Source organism: Bolinopsis microptera, chromosome 8 (assembly GCF_026151205.1).
Source record: "Bolinopsis microptera isolate Bmic1 chromosome 8, MBARI_Bmic_1.0, whole genome shotgun sequence".
Lineage (NCBI taxonomy): Eukaryota > Metazoa > Ctenophora > Tentaculata > Lobata > Bolinopsidae > Bolinopsis > Bolinopsis microptera.
Window position 1 is genome coordinate 16,250,834 of NC_087079.1, and position 18,160 is coordinate 16,268,993.

General features: G+C 37.3%; 1 protein-coding gene across 2 annotated transcripts in view; it reads left to right on the forward strand.

Moving 5' to 3' along the window:
• Nucleotides 1–11,315, forward strand: part of LOC134819370 (prolyl 4-hydroxylase subunit alpha-2-like) — a 20,924-nt gene extending 9,609 nt beyond the window's left edge. Inside the window, exons 2-13 of one of the 2 annotated variants that reach the window (XM_063829300.1) lie at nucleotides 1,583–1,694; nucleotides 2,008–2,139; nucleotides 2,268–2,397; nucleotides 2,572–2,649; nucleotides 3,463–3,549; nucleotides 3,699–3,827; nucleotides 3,963–4,097; nucleotides 4,477–4,648; nucleotides 6,112–6,247; nucleotides 6,467–6,587; nucleotides 7,351–7,499; nucleotides 11,002–11,315. In XM_063829300.1, coding sequence (XP_063685370.1) covers nucleotides 1,593–1,694; nucleotides 2,008–2,139; nucleotides 2,268–2,397; nucleotides 2,572–2,649; nucleotides 3,463–3,549; nucleotides 3,699–3,827; nucleotides 3,963–4,097; nucleotides 4,477–4,648; nucleotides 6,112–6,247; nucleotides 6,467–6,587; nucleotides 7,351–7,499; nucleotides 11,002–11,220 — 1,590 coding nt within the window. In that variant the 5' untranslated portion in view covers nucleotides 1,583–1,592 and the 3' untranslated portion in view covers nucleotides 11,221–11,315. Of the gene's footprint in view, nucleotides 1–1,575; nucleotides 1,695–2,007; nucleotides 2,140–2,267; nucleotides 2,398–2,571; nucleotides 2,650–3,462; nucleotides 3,550–3,698; nucleotides 3,828–3,962; nucleotides 4,098–4,476; nucleotides 4,649–6,111; nucleotides 6,248–6,466; nucleotides 6,588–7,350; nucleotides 7,500–11,001 lie in introns of those variants that run through there. The other variant, XM_063829299.1, reaches the window with a different exon arrangement.
• Nucleotides 11,316–18,160: the final 6,845 nt, after the last annotated feature.

The window sequence follows — 18,160 nt, forward strand, 5'->3', positions numbered from 1 at the left end:
CAGTGGCGTAACAAAGGGCCCCGCTGACCCAGCTGTGCAGAGGGGTGCCATATTAGAGAAGCGCCAAATCGTCGTTTGAATGTGGGACAATTTTGAAAAACCTAGCTACAGTACTAGCAAAACTGTGCAAGAGATTTTGCGCAAGAGATTTTGCCGGCGTATCCTTTAAAATCTCCTAATTTGTCTAATTTTAGGGAGGGGCTCTAAAAGGGGAGGAGTGCCGATAGGGGGGGCCAGAGGCTCGTGGGAGCCCACATGTTTTACATATTACAGTTACACACAGGGCCTGTATGTAATGTGTAACAGTTGACAGCAAGCAAAAACGGAATCTTATAAAATGAGTGAAATAGGACACCACACGTGCATGATCTCAGCCGCGCAGTATGATAGCAGATAGTTTAGAATAAAACAAATATTCAAAATAAAACAAATATTATATTCAAATCTCTTTATTCAACAATATTAAATCATTATAGGGACCTAATTTGTGACTTGATCGATATGTTAGGGCTATTCTGTTAGCTGATGCTGACAGGCACCGCATGGGGCAGAGACTTAGGACCATTATGCTGGAGGCTTACAATGACCCTTTTTGAACCCCATGGCAGTGCTAGTTTTATTATGGTACAAATTGTAAAGCGAAGTTATGAAAACGATCAGGTCACTCCTGTTTTACACTATCAACAGCTACTTAAAACAACCTAGATTGTACAACTCACTTTGAAGATTAAACTACGTTAAGTGATGAGCTTCTTGAGGTTCTAATAGTTCATTCAGACAAGAAGTTTTACTTTTCAAATTCAGTCGTTCAAGCTGCCTGAGTTCAGGAAGTTTGCCAAAGGGGCCCAGGAATTCTGGTCACCTTTACACTGGGGCGAGAGAATAACTTTTTTTACCTTTGATTTGAATACACCATGAGTCATTTCAAGGTCGTTCAGTGCCAACATCTGACGGAATGAATTCCAAAGGCAACTAGATTGGTAAACGAAACTGATTGAGGGCATGGTTGTTATAAGAAGAGTTTCTTTCAGTTCAAATTGCAGGGTGTCGTGGACACCCTGGTTGATGTGCTTTGTAGCCATTTGCAATTAACTGTGTGTTAAAACTGCATGGCTGAGTCGTCTAAACGAGGATTGGACACCTTACAACATGACTTCACAAAGATCATGCGTGCGCTTACATTCGAACGTTTGAGTAGAGGGGGCAACGTTACGCCACTACCTGACAACTCCCTCATAACTTTAAAGTGTAGTTTTCGTTGTGGTGCTTATTCGAATCGAACAGCTGAGTGCCATCCTGCCCTGTTAACTATCATTCTAACTATAGTGTCCATTGTCCAATGATTCTTTTAAAATCGAAATTTTCTCCATTGATGTTTTTGATAATATCGATATACCAGGAATAATTTAAAAAAATTCATATTCAATGGATCAAATTAGTAAGAAGATGTTCGTCATTGATTATTCTTTTTATTTACTTATTTATTTATCGAATTTTTATCTAATGTTAATTTTCCTGTATTTTTGGGATGTCTATAAATTTATATACATAATGAACTGAGATGATCACAATAATTTTTGATAGGCATCAGGATGTTGCTGTTTATTCTATTGAACCTGTTTTGGAAAGCAACTGGAGAAGTGTACAGCTCTTATGAGAATGTAAGGCATATCAACAAGATCGAGAATCAACTGGTGAGAAAATTTACAACTGGCTGCTGTGATGAATCTAGTATTCCTTAAAAATTCCCTAAAGCCAACTCTATATTGTTGTTTGTAATTATGGGCCCAATTGCTAAATGGACACCTTTCGGACGCAGATGACCGTGTGCCTTGGCTTCTATATCCCTGTGTTTCAGATGATCTAGTAATTGTGTCAACAGAAAATTATATTAAGAGAACACTTGCAATACAGCCAGTCTTCAACATAAAGATCTGTGCTGACTTTTAAAATTAATCAATAACATTCCAGCATCATTGGTTACTTTCTTAAAAGTACTTCTTCCAGGTGCAATTGCTTGGGGATTACATCTCGGAAGAACGTGAGCGTCTCAACACGTTGGAACGGTTTCAGCAGTATGTTGCAGACAGTAAAAACTATACAGAACCAGACTCATACATTAGCTACCCTACCAATCAGGTTTTTGGCATAAAAACTTTAACTCCACACTTTGTTATTTTGAGTTCAATTCCTCTAATTTAAGACCATTCAAGTTTTTTGGGTTCTTAACAAATTTTTCATAAATGCATTTGTCTTTTTTGTTTCAGTTTAATGTGATACATAGATTTGTTGCGGACTGGAATAACCTGCAAGAATGGACAAATAGTAGGAGCGAGGCCATCACTTCAGCATACCAAAATTACAGACAATATTTTCCTGGCCAGAATGATGTCAAAGGTAAGGACATTATATCAGCAAACTTATTGGTGAAGCAGCTAAGTTTTGGCTTTTTTTCCTTTCTCCCGCTACGGGACCAAGTACTAACTAAACTTGTTGTTACACCAGTTTAGCGACTTAAACTAATTCGGGGAAAGGGGTTTCATCGCATCGAATCAAACATATTTTCTTCAGGAGCAATAAAAGCTATACATCGACTGCAGGATATTTACAAAATCAAAGCTGGCCACTTTTCTAGGGGAGATCCACTGGGTAGGTACTGTTGCCTACACTCTGTTACCATGACAGTACATTTCGTGTGTTTCACATACTGGGAAACACACGAAACCACTAATTTGTGTTCATGACACTTAAATTGCAATTAGTAAGCTTTATCAAAAAGATAATGAGGCAATATATTAGCAAGGGCCCGAATATTAAAAGGTATATTACCTTTTATTAATTACACTATTAGTTTAATTTGGGGCAGCATTCAATGACAGGTTCGGCTACAAGACCATTGAGAACCTGGCAATGTAACAAGTAAATACGTCATCAAGTAAATATGATAGATGTAAGCACAGTAAGAAATCAGAGTAGCTTCGATATTTAGGAGCCAATACAAAAAATGCCCAACTATGAAAAAAACGTGATTCAAGAAAGTGATCAAGAAATGCTAAAATGCACTAATTAACGGATTGTGCTATTTTTCTTTTGTCATCTCAGGAATGTTTGTTAAAATTGTTTAACTCAGTCTCCTCTGATCTGCACTTAGTCAAGAAGGGCAAGTAGAAACAATAGCGGCTGCCATTGAACTTTCAGTTTGCTATTGTTCAATCATGGTGCACAAAGTATCGACCTAGCTTCTCAAACAAGGGGGACAACATAGCTATTACAGTGCCCTTGAGAGAGATAGTGTTTACAAGATACATTATTTCTGTAAAATTCTGAAAAGTAGGTATTTATTTAAATCGTGCATCGTGCGAACGTATTCAAAATGTACGAGTTAGATATTTAATAACGGTTAATGCCGTCTGTTCATACTACTCGTACAGCTGGTACATTTCTGATCCCTCTGTGTTTCAGGGCCTGGAGACGGTGGCTTGGTGAGAGGACAACCCCTTAACATTAAGGCTCTCCTGCTATTTGTTAAGGATGCATATGAAAATGAAGGTAAGGTCACTTAACTCTTACGCACATTCACTTCAATTGTACTATTTACTTTAACTTCCAGGTTGCAATTAACTTAGAAACCTGTTGTCTCAATAATTTTAAAAAGCCATTTATATATTTTAGGTATTAATTAATTCTCCAATCTCTAGAGTGGCGGAAGTGTGCAGGTTGGGGACAACAAGCCTACTATCAACTCCAAACATTCCGAGAACACGACCCTTCCACCACAATATGGTTCGACATCACTGACCACTTTGCTTTCTGTTTGTATAAAACTGGTAAGCTATGCTTCTGTTTTGTTTAATAAATTTGCTGGAATTAAAAAAACTGGGGATTTTTAGCGTTAAAGACGAATAATAGAATATCAAAAGGGGAATTCAGCTGAATATGCTGAAAATGCTGAAATATTACAGAGGAAATACAGCACGCTGTGGAGATAACTACTGAAATGATGGTTCACTATCCTGACCATGATCGACTTAAAGGCAATATGAAGTTCTTCAAAGGGCTTGTTGAAAAGGGAGAAGTTGCTGTTGACGAATCCAGAGGTATGTACCACTACCCACCTTTTATTAAACGTTTTATTGATTACTAAAGTGTTCTACTGCAAATGATTAGATATTTAAAAGTCTTACAAATCCTTTCTCCAAGTTCCCACCATCACTATCATCATCCCATGTCTACCTAAGACTTCAAACTACTCTACCTTTCCGATATTGTCATCTCCCCTTTTTATCCAGCTCTTTCACCTGACATCAGTTATACTTAAATGAGCACATATTGACGTTTTGACACAGTATCTCTAGTTATACAATTCAAAGAAGCAGACCGTGAATCTTGATGTCGTGAAGATTATAATGGTAAAACTCTTTTCCTGCTTTAAACATGAAACATACTATTAAATTGCTAATAATATGTGTGTTTTAGGGAAGAGAAGTGTGGTATCGGAGCCTCTCCCCAGTCTTGAAGAGGATGGCGAGGTAGAGGTGGAGATAACATACGTTCCTAAGCTGTACCCTGGGGCTGACCAGACTATACTGTCAGAGGAGACGATTGAGGATGAAATTCAGGACAGGCACTATAAGAAGTGGGGCGAGAGGTACTGTTGCTTTTATTCTTTACACTTGTTTAATTTAATTAAGAGAGGTACTGTTGCTTTTATTATTTACACTTGTTTAATTTAATTCACTATAAGAAGTGGGGCGAGAGGTACTGTTGCTTTTATTATTTACACTTGTTTATAAGAAGTGGGGCGAGAGGTACTGTTGCTTTTATTATTTACACTTGTTTAATTTAATTCACTATAAGAAGTGGGGCGAGAGGTACTGTTACTTTTATTATTTACACTTGTTTAATTTAATTAAGAGAGGTACTGTTGCTTTTATTATTTACACTTGTTTATAAGAAGTGGGGCGAGAGGTACTGTTACTTTTATTATTTACACTTGTTTATAAGAAGTGGGGCGAGAGGTACTGTTGCTTTTATTATTTACACTTGTTTAATTTAATTCTGAAAGTACCTGTCTACCGTTACTTTTATTGTTTACACTTGTTTTACTTAAAATCTGAAAATAATAAACTATGGACAGGAGCGTATGTAGTTTATGTACTGAACAGATTTTATTTTAATATTGTTGATCCAGGAACAGTTTCATCATACTTCGATAGTTTTCATCACTTTCACGTAATTCTACTGAACATCTTCTGTACTAATTTTGTAACACCCGTTATTTTATTTTCTCCTGGGTCCTTGATACTTTAATTATGGCAAGTTATGCGAGGATTTTGAATAACTTTTAAAAAGTACATGACAAAATGTGAGGGCGTGTGGACATATCAGTTGGAAATCATGGAATGTTTTGAAATATTTCAAATTTAGCGCTTTCTCGAACCCCTACTAATGCGCTAATCCTACTCGAGAGGTTATCTAATATAGTGTGGCAGTGTAGTAGTAGTAGTAGTAGGGTGGTTTATACGTGTAGTAGTAGGGTGGTTTATACGTGTAGTAGTAGGGTGGTTTATACGTGTAGTAGTAGGGTGGTTTATACGTGTAGTAGTAGGGTGGTTTATACGTGTAGTAGTAGGGTGGTTTATACGTGTAGTAGTAGGGTGGTTTATACGTGTAGTAGTAGGGTGGTTTATACGTGTAGTAGTAGGGTGGTTTATACGTGTAGTAGTAGGGTGGTTTATACGTGTAGTAGTAGGGTGGTTTATACGTGTAGTAGTAGGGTGGTTTATACGTGTCTTCTGTTACATGTTAAGCCTCTGAGTGTTAAATAAATGCAATATTAAAATGATATGGTATGTTGTAAGAGTCAACTGTTACCCTCGCTCTCGAGGAGTTACATTTTAGCGCATGTACTGGTAGTGGAGATGGAATTTCAAAATTTGTACGGAATTACTGGAAGTTTGTGGATTCTTCGGAGGTGGAGACTGGAGACGCATTTAAAGCTATTAAATTATTAATAAACTTGTAAAGTGTGACGATATAATAAGCTAAAGCTATTAAATAATTAATAAACTTGTAAAGTGTGACGATATCACCACATTCCTCCCCAACAAGGATAAAGAAGTATAAGAAGTTGTGTAAAGAACGTCCTGCACTCACTCCCCAGATCAAGCAGCAGATAGAAAGACTTACCTGTTATTACAAACAAAACACACCCAGGAGCTACCTAAAGCCCATTAAAGTTGAAGTTGTGAGTACTTTATTAACTCTTATTAAGTTAACTTTTCTTTCCACTCCTTATCAATTTTCATGGTTACTGTCTTTATAATATTCAACTTATTTTAGAAAATGTTGCACTTACAAAGTATTTAAAAATTTAACATTTTTAAATATCAAAGTGAACTTTAAAAATGTTAAACATAATATTTAAAACAAATTTCCGTGGTTTTAATTAATATCTACTATCTAGGTCTGGCCTTCCCCCCGGATTGTCGTATTCTACGACATAGTTAGTGACGAGGAGGCTAATATAATGATGGAACTCGCTCAACCTCATTTGAATAGAGCGACGGTGCACAACAAGAACACAGGTAACTTAACCTTATTTCAAACTCATTTCAACTTCATTTCAACCTCATTTCAGCCGAGCGCAGCTAGCATCAATCACCGATAATGTACACATTATAGGTATACTATATACATACATCGTCGGTGAACCTGATAGACGCCGCACGAATAACAAACGTGTAATATAATCAGTATTATTAAAAACTGAAAAAAACACATCGTTGACCAATGACCATACATGTGATACAACTGGTTAAAAAACCTCAATTTTTTATCAATGATCATGTGATGTTACACGTTATGTTACACGTTATGTTACACGTTATGTTACACGTTATGTTACACGTTATGTTACACGTTATGTTAGACGTGATGTTACACGTTATGTTACACGTGATGTTACCAGTTACACGTTATGTTACACGTTATGTTACACGTTATGTTACACGTTATGTTACACGTGATGTTACCAGTTGCACGTTATGTTACACGTTATGTTACACGTGATGTTACACGTGATGTTACCAGTTACACGTTATGTTACACGTTATGTTACACGTTATGTTACACGTTATGTTACACGTTATGTTACACGTTATGTTACACGTTATGTTACACGTTATGTTACACGTTATGTTATACGTTATGTTACACGTGATGTTACACGTTATGTTACACGTTATGTTACACGTTATGTCACACGTGATGTCACACGTCATGTTACACGTTATGTTACACGTCATGTTACACGTTATGTTACAAGTTATGTTAAACGTTATGTTACAGGTAAATTAGAGAACGCTGAGTACAGAGTGAGCAAGACAGCGTGGCTAGATGACGACATGACTGAGGACAAGGGGCGGATCGTCCGCAGGATAAACCGGAGGATGGAAGACGCTACGGAGCTCAGTCACGACTACGCAGAACTCGATCAGGTCAGTATAGTGTCCGCTACTCAACCAGTATTTTATGTGTTTCAACCAGTGTTTTAACCGTTACACAACCAGTATTTTAAGTGTTACAACCAGTGTTTTAACCGTTACACAACCAGTATTTTAAGTGTTACAACCAGTGTTTTAAACGTTACACAACCAGTATGTTATGTGTTACAAGTTACAACCAGTGTTTTAACCGTTACGTGTTATGTCATATGTCTCTAACACTTAACAACTTGTATGTGCAATAAAACTACATGGTTAAAAGTAATAAGTATTATATTGCTATTTGCTAATAAGGAGTGTGTAATATTGAAAGTTAATATCCCAATGAAAATTTGCATTTTGTTTCCAAATCCAATTAAGAAAGGTATTTTTATTCCCAATTATATCAAAAGAAATATTCTAAGAATGTAAAAGTGCCTTTTATCGCACTAAGATACCATTAAACGTACGATGTGCGTAGTCAAGATTTGATAAACATGCCATGCTTGATGCTACTAAAGAAGTGTCCCTGTTGAAAATTTAAAATTGGAATTTCCGATTAACTTTTCCAATCGTCCAGTAACCTGCGTACTTTAGATTTAGGGATTAGCATCGTTGATGAGAGATTCTTCCCATGATTCAACATTTTTTGCGAACTTCCTGAAGTAATGAAACTTTTAGTGATACGAATAAGTCCCTTCCATAAAGTAAGTGGATAAATCAAATAAGAAAAATTTCATGTTTTCAATCACATCAAAAGTCAAAACAAAATCAACTATTAAATTTCATTGTTGCAAACCTCCAAAATACACAATTTAGTTCAACTTCGTTGTCGCAGATCAAATCCACCAAAGCATTCCTGATTCTGTCAAAAATCTGGAATTCTTTACGAGTCATTTCCTGCTCCATGTTCTTGTCGGCGTCATTTATCAAGGCATCCTTAGTTTCTTGATCAGCAAGGTCCTCCTCCTCCACATCTTTCTCTATCAGGTATTTTTGTAAGGGTTCAGATTTGGTTGAACTAACACTGCTGAGATAAATTGAAATCACCTCAATGGTATGCCACATAAGCTTCACGCCATTCACTGCTTCCGGTTTGCCCAATTCTTCCAGGAGAGATTTGTACTTTTCTGTGTGAGAGTCTGATGGTATGGTTGCTGTCTTTGTCAGTGCAGTCACCATGAGAAATAGAGCCATACACGAAATCTTAAACATTTAACCTGCTGCTGTATTTCATCCATCAATAATTATTAGCGCAAGTCGGCATGCAAATTGTTTTTACTTAATTAACTCAAAGCGGTTGAGTTTCTAACGAAATTGTACTTGAAGTTGTACTAAGTAACAGCCATGTATCAGTGAAAATGTTTTAGAAAAGAAGAATAAAATCTGTAAGTACAAGACTTGTACTGTAAGTACTGTAAGTACAAGACTTACAACTTACTTACAGATTTTAGAGATCAGCCTTGGCCGTACAAAAATAAGGGCGAACCAAGGTACGGCCGGGGTCTCGATAACTTTAAAGAGGAATTCAAATAGGTTGTACAAGAACTGAACTCATCTTACAGATATCATGCATTTAAAAGAATTGCTACTCTAAACCTTCCTCAACAACGTGTCGCATGGGAAGTTTTCTATTGTTGGGAGGGTAACCCAATTACTGCTGAAAATCCCCCCTTCCCCTAAAACTAACAATAAGAGGAGAACGGTAAACAAAGAAATCGCGAAAGGGAGATTTAGTAAACGACCTCACGGAAGATTATCTATTGCGTAAAGTGCCCAATTATATAAGAACCATCATCAACTTTACTGTAAAAACAGTAATAAACCACACTACTATTTTCTGAAATCAAACAATTCTCCACCTAATATCACCTCAACTATCGAATGCCATCAATTATAATTTACACCAACTCCTTTTCAAAATAAAACAATCTATAAACATCAGATTCTCCCACCCCTCCGTGTCCCTAATGGCAAAATGGAGTGAGTGTACAGTGCCATCGCATCTGAAAGATAATTTTATATTGTAATTGCATGTGTGCAAAAAGTCAAAATTTGCACCATTTAGGACACCCTCAAATCGACGAAAATTAGTTTAAACATCAGGGGTATATACTTTGAAGGTGCAAAATTTAACAAGCATGCGTTCTCACCTGGTCTAACGATCGGGAAACGGAGCAGCAGTTCGAGTGACGTCATAGTCACTTGACCTCAGACCCAATCAAGTGGGGTGCAGCCTGGGTGCTCCATCTCGAGGTGACGTATGACAACTCGTCAACCCAATCCATGTCTGGAAAACTGAAAAATGTTCGAGATGATAATACTGTACATACAGGCCGCAGAATAATGAGTACTACTAGATCCCGTTGGAACTAATTTGATCCATGATATCACGAAAGGCCCTAATAACCAGTGTTTTATCCGTTACACATCCAGTGTTTTATCCGTTACATAACCAGTGTTTTATCCGTTACATAACCAGTGTTTTATCCGTTACATAACCAGTGTTTTATCCGTTACATAACCAGTGTTTTATCCGTAACATAACCTGTGTTTTATCCGTTAAATAACCAGTGTTTTATCCGTTACATAACCTGTGTTTTATCCGTTACACAACCAGTGTTTTATCCGTTACATAACCTGTGTTTTATCCGTTACATAACCAGTGTTTTATCCGTTACACAAGGCATCATGTAGCCGGTGGGCCCGACATGATACGACATATCTTGACACGTCGGGGTTTGTCGGGATTTGTCTGGGTTTGTCGGGGTTTGTCGGGGTTTGTCGGGGTTTGTCAGGGTTTGACGGGGTTTGACGGGGTTTCCGGTTTGTCGAGCCTGGAGGCTTTTTTTTTTTTTTTTTTTTTTGAGTCTCCCAACAAAAAGCCGAGACGGATTCATCAAGCTTTACGTGGAAAAACACTATACAAGAAGGCCTCATGTAGCCGGTGGGCCCGAGGCAAAACCCCTCGACAAACCCCGACAAACCCCGTTTGTCGGGGTTTGTCGGGATATGTCGGGGTTTGTCGGGATTTGTCGGGGTTTGTCGGGGTTTGTCGAGCCTGGAGGCTACATGATGCCTTACACAGCCAGTGTTTTATCCGTTACACAGCCAGTGTTTTATCCGTTACATAACCAGTGTTTTATCCGTTACACACTGTGTACACTGGCTGTGTAATACACAGCCAGTGTTTTATCCGTTAGTAATATAATAGTAGCTGTTTGTAGAGTGAGTTATTGATGGTAACAGAGTCTGTCTGTACATTTCAGGTTAATAACTATGGTATGGCTGGCCAGTACGAGCCCCATTATGATATGAAAACACTTAGAGACATAAAAGTACAGAAACTCGGCCCGAGCGAGGCGGGTAACCGAGTGGCGACACTATTGATTTATCTCCAAGAGCCAGTTGATGGGGGTGCCACCATATTCACCGATGGTGGCGCGCGGTTACTTCCAAAAAAGGTGGGTTAGTTGTGTCTTACCAGGCCTCCTGGGCCTCAATGCTATTTTTACAGGTCAATAACTACGGCATGGCCGGACAGTATGAGCCGCACTATGACATGGCTACCCGAGAGGAGAAAGCTTTCCTAGACCACGAAGGAGGAAATCGTGTGGCTACTCTTCTGTTTTACATGGGAAAGACTGATGCTGGTGGGGCAACGGTCTTTATAGATGGTGGAGTGAGGTTACCCCCCACCCAAGTGAGTCAGCAGCGGACACTGCATTTCTTGTGAGGCATTGTCATTTGTCACTTTTATGTTTGAAGATCCTCCCTTCAATTGATTTTCTGCATGTGAAAAAGCGTGTGGTTGAATGGTGCTTTAAAAACAAAGAAACTTGGCCGGTGGCTACAATATGCAAGTATACAAACCGCAACTGGGAATGTCAGACTACAGGTCATTGTAAGGCTAATTGAAGTGTCTCATATATTCACGGATCCACTATGCTGAACTGTCGATCAATAATAGAATATCAAAGAAATTGAAAGCGCTTGTATAAAGGACTATAAAAGCAGCTTTGGTGCAGTGTTCAATGTAAAGACTAACTACAGCTGAAATGATACTGTTGTGTTGCAACTCAACATATCAAAACAAAGTGAACTCAGTGAAGCACATCCTAAACGGAATATATTCCCGCATAAAAAGAGGATCCACTGAAACACCTTATTGATGACCAATGAAATCAGCCATTACAAGCGCACTAACATGGAAAAGTATAATGAAGTATTTCAGTTTCAATTGTGAGAAATCTCGATACTTCCTGAACACTTCACTAATGAGGATCTAAAAATCATAAATAAACCATGAACTAGAAACAACTCACCAGTCTATCAATAAAAGGATGCATCTCACAGTAAATCAGGGATGAAACATTCCAGTGACAGCTTTGGCAATCGTCCCATAAACAGCCAGTACCAGCTGGAAGGGTGTTACAGAGGCACCTACAGTGACGCCACAAAAGCTCAATTTCCGCCCAAAACATCAAGCAACTTGAACCTTTTTCTAAGATGTTCTATCCGAACAACATATGAATGAATTCTTCACCGCCTTCAAAAGCAGTAAATTCGATGAGCAGACTTGATGGGAGCAACTTCGAGAGTCTCTTTATCTAGCACTGAAATAACAAAGGATGCAGAAAATCCTTCGAATATGAGATAACACTTTAAACATTGATTATCTTCCAAATACCATAACTACACCTTCCCTATGATTAGAGGAGCCGGGTTCAATGTGTAGACCGACGAATCCATATAATTCATGAGCGGGTCACTGTTAGACCGGACGAAGATATGGCAACATCTCAACAGTGGATAACACAGCAGAGGTTCTATACAGTAAATTCTTTTACTGAACTCAACTTAACATTCTAATATTAAAGCATATACTAAATAGTATTAGATATTTTTGGCAAAATGAGGCTGTTTTAATCGTTTTTTTTTTTTTGCTATCATTCTACACACAAAGGTTGTTGTGTGGTTTTTAATTAATTTATTTATTGGTTTAACAGTTTATATGAGAAAAATTTATACAGTAGTCTATAGACCCATACATTATTTACTGGTCACATATATCTGTGTTTTAGAATATATAATGACATTGAACGAACTTATTTTATTGCGATTTAAAGGATTGCTAGTATTTTATTTAATTGTTTTCACTTCATGCACCGTTTAGGCAATTGCTCTTGTGACCAAGTTTTAGAGTTATATATATATAAATGAGAAACGTCTGTCATCAACATCGGAATTTTTTATTCTTTGGTACCTTGAGCATGAGATTGTCACCAGGTCTCTTCGACTAGTCAATGGTGTTTAATACTTTCATCAGGTGCTGTTAATCACACCAATAAGTTGAGTGTGCATATAATTGGTAATGGGGTTATCAAATCTAATCACAACGCATAACAATAACAATGACACCACACATCACTTGTTAGCTTTTGATTGAGGCAATATCTGGTGTACAATAAAAGCGACAGTAAAGTATTTTTGTTGTCCATACATACATGAGGCCTCATCATTCTGAATAAATGAGATATAAATCAAATTGCCACATAAATTATCTATTAAAGAGAATTCAGTACTCATATCCCTGGCTGAGCTGGGTTGCCCCCATGAAAAATTTATAAGAAGCCAATTATTCCTTCAAACGTTATCATCAGGAGTGAAAACTTGGGTCTCCTGGCTCACTCCCTCAGGAGGCCTTCATGTAAACAATCTAACTAAACCATAAAAAATATAGGTTAAAACAAATATAAATGGTTGCTTTGTTTGAAATTAGAAAACATATTGTTACAACCCCAATTGCTCCAAACAAACAAGTTATTTGACATCAATCGCCTTTGGAATTAAATTTGCATTCCAGTGCAGTGAGGCCACATCCAAAACATGATGTCCAAGTAGGAGGAAAGATTCACATACTTGTCAGCAATATGTAGTGTTTCCTCGGAAATAGACCTACAGTCCTCTGGTTAGTGAACTATCGCAGATAACACTGTTACCTTTGCCTACAATCTACATCTGTAATGTAACCTTGACAGAGGAAGCAACATTTAAATAACACATGTCACGTAAAAATCAGGAAGAACAACGTGTACTGTATAGTTTCTCCGATTTGGTCTTGGATATTCATTATGCCTTACATACATCCTTAATCTATTCAGTCACCAAAAACAAAAAATAGATAGTTTAATCAAAGATTGGGTTATTACAAATGAACTAAAAAAATTCTTATCTGATGTTCTTATATCATATATGTTTTAAACTGTCGAATTGAAATCATACTTGATTTTTTATTTTAGTTTTAAAACATTATTTGAAAATTTGGTAAGCAATTTACATATTCTCCACATCTTACATAAATAAAGATGTTTATTTTCACATCCATATCTGATCTTGTCTTCCCAGTAACAGCTGGGACTGACTAATAATGGGAGGGTGGCAAAAATGCAGAAAAAAATCTTAAATAACTTGCACCCCTTCTGATTCCTGTTTAATTTAACCTCTATGTTGATTAAACCCAACTCTTTGGAAGACAATTTTCATATCGTTCTGCAGAAGTCTGCGAATCGTTATAAATTTTTTTATTAAATACTTTTCAATTTTACAGAGTACAGCAATAGATGAATATAAAATCAAATCGTTCAAAATCTCGGCCCCCATCTGTAAAAAAAAAAAATAGATGGCACCCAACACGGTAAAACACATAGTTGAACGATGTCCCCGCATAACTTGGCCCATGACATCGAATTAATCTAATCCAAAAATTTATGAAAAACTATTAATACAAATAAATCCATGGTGAGTAACTGTGGATATAGAGTCAAAATTGGTATTCAATACGTCAATTCCAGATACATTAATAAAGGTCTGGAAATGTCATTAATGTGTGAGAAGGTGTGCGGTGAAGGTGATATGAATGTTGAAAGTATGGGAAGTAGATAAAAAATTAAGAAAACAAAAAATAATAATAATATGGGGAGCAAAGAGACCAGGCTAGACTGTTGTTTCACTATCCAATAACATTTCCATTAGATGCTAGTGACACTCAGCTTTGAAAAGACTAGTAGACACAATCTGTCTAACTGTAAAGGGAGCATTCCACAGTATATGGGTTCAGTAGAAAAATGATTTTGCCAGTGGGCTATTGATGTAACATGTGGTTGTGGTGAATTCCTGAACTTAACTTAGGTAAAATTGATGACACAATAGACAGACTGTCGAGTAGCAACGTCTTAGTCCGAGAAGTGCCCTGATATAAAGAGAGAATAGTGAGGCAAGCGATACAGGAATTAAATTGTTAAGAACTTGTGTAAAAAAATAAGATCATTCAAGTCAAACTTTGAGACAAAGGGAGAATGCGACAATCGTGCACTTTTTGACATATTGCTCCGGTGGATAACTGCGCCCTCTTCTCGACAGAATCCATTAAAAGCTCTCCTTTGAGACTTTCTAATTATATCACTAGTGATTTATACAAGGCGCCAGATTATGGAACAATTTTTCGAATGGCTACGAACCAGAAGTGTAAAGCGCCCGGCGACGTTTCTGATCAATGACAATATGGGCCATCTCTTCTGACCAAACAAGTTGTTGCAGGCCTTAGTATATATTCTGCGGCACTGACTATTCCAACTTAGCTTAGGAGTAACATCGACTCCAAGAATCTTTTCTAACTCTACATACACAAGAGGAGAGCCATCCAAGATCATATGCGCACGAGGAGATCAAGATGGTTTTCCCGAAAACAATAAGCACTTTACTTTTGCTGGATGGAACGCATTTTGTTTCTATGCCCAAGTCAGAGAGATAGTCTAAATCCATTTGTAAATTATATTACAGAAGATAGAAATGTATTTTACGCCCAGATTTTTGTAACATCGCATATAAAACAATATCAGTAATTACCGAGAAGGCCAAGAGAAAAATCATTGATAAACAAGTATAAACAAAAAAGTAATAGGACCAAGAATAGAGCCCTTGGGGACACCAGAATTAACTGAGTAGGGTAGATGACATCTCATTACCAATACCACTCTTTGTAACGGCCTTGAAGGTATATTGGTAAGAAATTTGAAAAGTGTATCCATCAATGTTAATAAGGTCTTTAGCTTAAGAAGAAGGATATCAAGATTTACAGAATCAAATGCCTTAGTGACAATCAAAATACACACATGATTGATAGATGTTTTCGTTAAGAGACAATGCCTTGCTATCACAAAATTCAACCCTTTGTTGTGCATGACTTGTGCTCTAGAAAACCATGGCTGCCTGGAACAAGAAGGTACTTGTCAATAGAAAGCATTTACGTTTAACAATGCCGCTCAAAAACTTGTCATGACTAAACAAGTAAGGGATATTGGTCCTATAGTTTTTCCACACACTTTTCTTACCTTTCTTAAAATTGGGACAACTTTTGCAGTTTCCCTTCTTGTGGAAGGTAGCCGCTGGTGTAAGATCCACGAAAAATGCATGTTAAGAGGTAAGCTACACCTACGGAACAATTTTAGAGAATTTTACCGTGTATGCCATCTGGTCCCTGGGCCTTTATTGAATTAAGATTGAAGAAGCTTACGAACATCCCGATGATCCAAAGTCAATATCAAAATCACATCATGACATAGAGATGTCTAGTGTCATAAAGTGAAGGATCCGAAAACTGGTTACAAAAAGAAAGAATTGATAAGATCAGCTTGAGCTTGGTTTGAACTAAGCTGTCCAGAATCACTAACACAATTAGGAATACGGCAGGAGTTAGATTGAGTCTTCACATGTGACCAAAACTTCTTAGTTATAAGCGCTGGATCAGTCACTATTGAAAGAATTGTCTCTTATTTGGCTGCTGAAAGCTCTTAAAATCGTACGGCTAGTAACAAACGTGTAACTCATCAGAAATAGAACCAGAAATTTTAAATTTAGCTCGGAGTCTATCTTTTACGGCATGAAGAAAAAAGTTCACTATCCGAACCACGGGGGTTGAACTCTGATTTAATAGTTACGTTATGAATATGTATAACAACAAAATTCATAATGCAGTCTTTACCTAACTTCCAAGACGAATCAGATCTAGGCATATCTAGGACTTGCCAATTAATCGAGCATAAAACGAACGATTTATCAAGTCCCAGTTTTGCTTTCTTATAATATAGATTTACGTTTAGGATTTTCTTTTCTTGGCGGAAAAGGGAGCTTTTATGAAAAGTGACAGGAAAATGATCCGATTTGCTCACGGAATGAGATCACATGGACATCAAGTATCGATTGTGTTATCATAATACTGAGAAATGTCTAATGTATTACCACTTTTATGGGTGGGTGATGTGGATCAACTGGAGAGAGAAAGATTACTGAAAGAAACGATAAAGGATCCAATAGTACGGTACAGGATGAAGATAGCCAGTCTGTATGGGGGAGATTAAAATCACCAATAACATAGATTAAGGGGATTCTTTGGAAACTAGCTTGCGAATATAACTAACTATGACATCATGATTAGGTAACCCAAGAGTTTTCCTACTCTATACACGTACAGATTACATTACTCTCTTGTAGGAAAAGCAATTAACGGCAAGCATCTCTGCACCGAGGCTTAACTGGTAGTCGGGTTGTAGTGCATCGAGATCAGAACCGAACAGCCAAAAGAACACCACCTCCATTTTCTAAACTTTTTAGGGTTATTAGGATCTTGAGGATGAGTCCTTTCTCGTGCGGTCATTGCGGAAGATTTCATATTGAGAAGAAGGAAAGATTTCGTTGCTAGAAATATGCCCTTTTTGAGCCAAGTCACATTTAGGGCAATTATGTCAGGCTGCCTATGTTAGCAAAGATTTGAATCGGAATCTTATACGATCAAGAAGGGGAAAGGGAGAGCTATATGTATACTGAAAGGTAATAAGACCTTGACATTTTGTATAGTCCAGAAGGGATTTGGGACCTGGATTAAGCATAGAAGGATAACAAGAGTTACAAAAAGAGCAGTTAAGAGAGAAAACACAAAGATTGAATAAATAGACTAGACGCCAATGAGGCGGCTGAATACTTGACTCTATTAAATCTAACCAGGGAGAAGAACATTCTTATAAACCATGAGGAGATAATTACAAAGCAAAAGTTTTTGATGTGGCGCAGCAAGATATGGTATACAGATACCGTGGGCTGTCAAGAGTAGAGAGAATGAATGCAGAAATCTAGGGGAATACGGTGTTCATGACCTAACCGTGGAGAGAAAGAATTTGGGAGAAAGTAAGTCATGAATGAGAGAATAGAAGAAAACATATGATTATATAATTGTAGTTAAGTGTGGGGGTGTATGGGAGACTTCAATGTTAAATTTGGTAGGTATACACGTGTTGATATGTAAAAGTGCATTCGTGACTGTGTACAGCCTATTGCAATGCAAAAAGACCTATCTAAGTCTAAACGATTCATTTGTCCTAGACATGTTTGGAAAATGTACAGTGACCGAATAATACCTGACATGGGAGGCATAAAATTGTGAAAAGATTAAATCAGAGATTTGTTTGAGTTTAATTTTAGGCGCAACGTCTTTAAATCAAAATATTAAATGGGGAAGAAAAGATCAAAGATTTAAATTCTCAGAAGATTATTTACAACCCGGTCAAAACTGTGTTTTCGTTTTACAACAAACTTAAGCCAAGTGGACAGTAAACCTACTC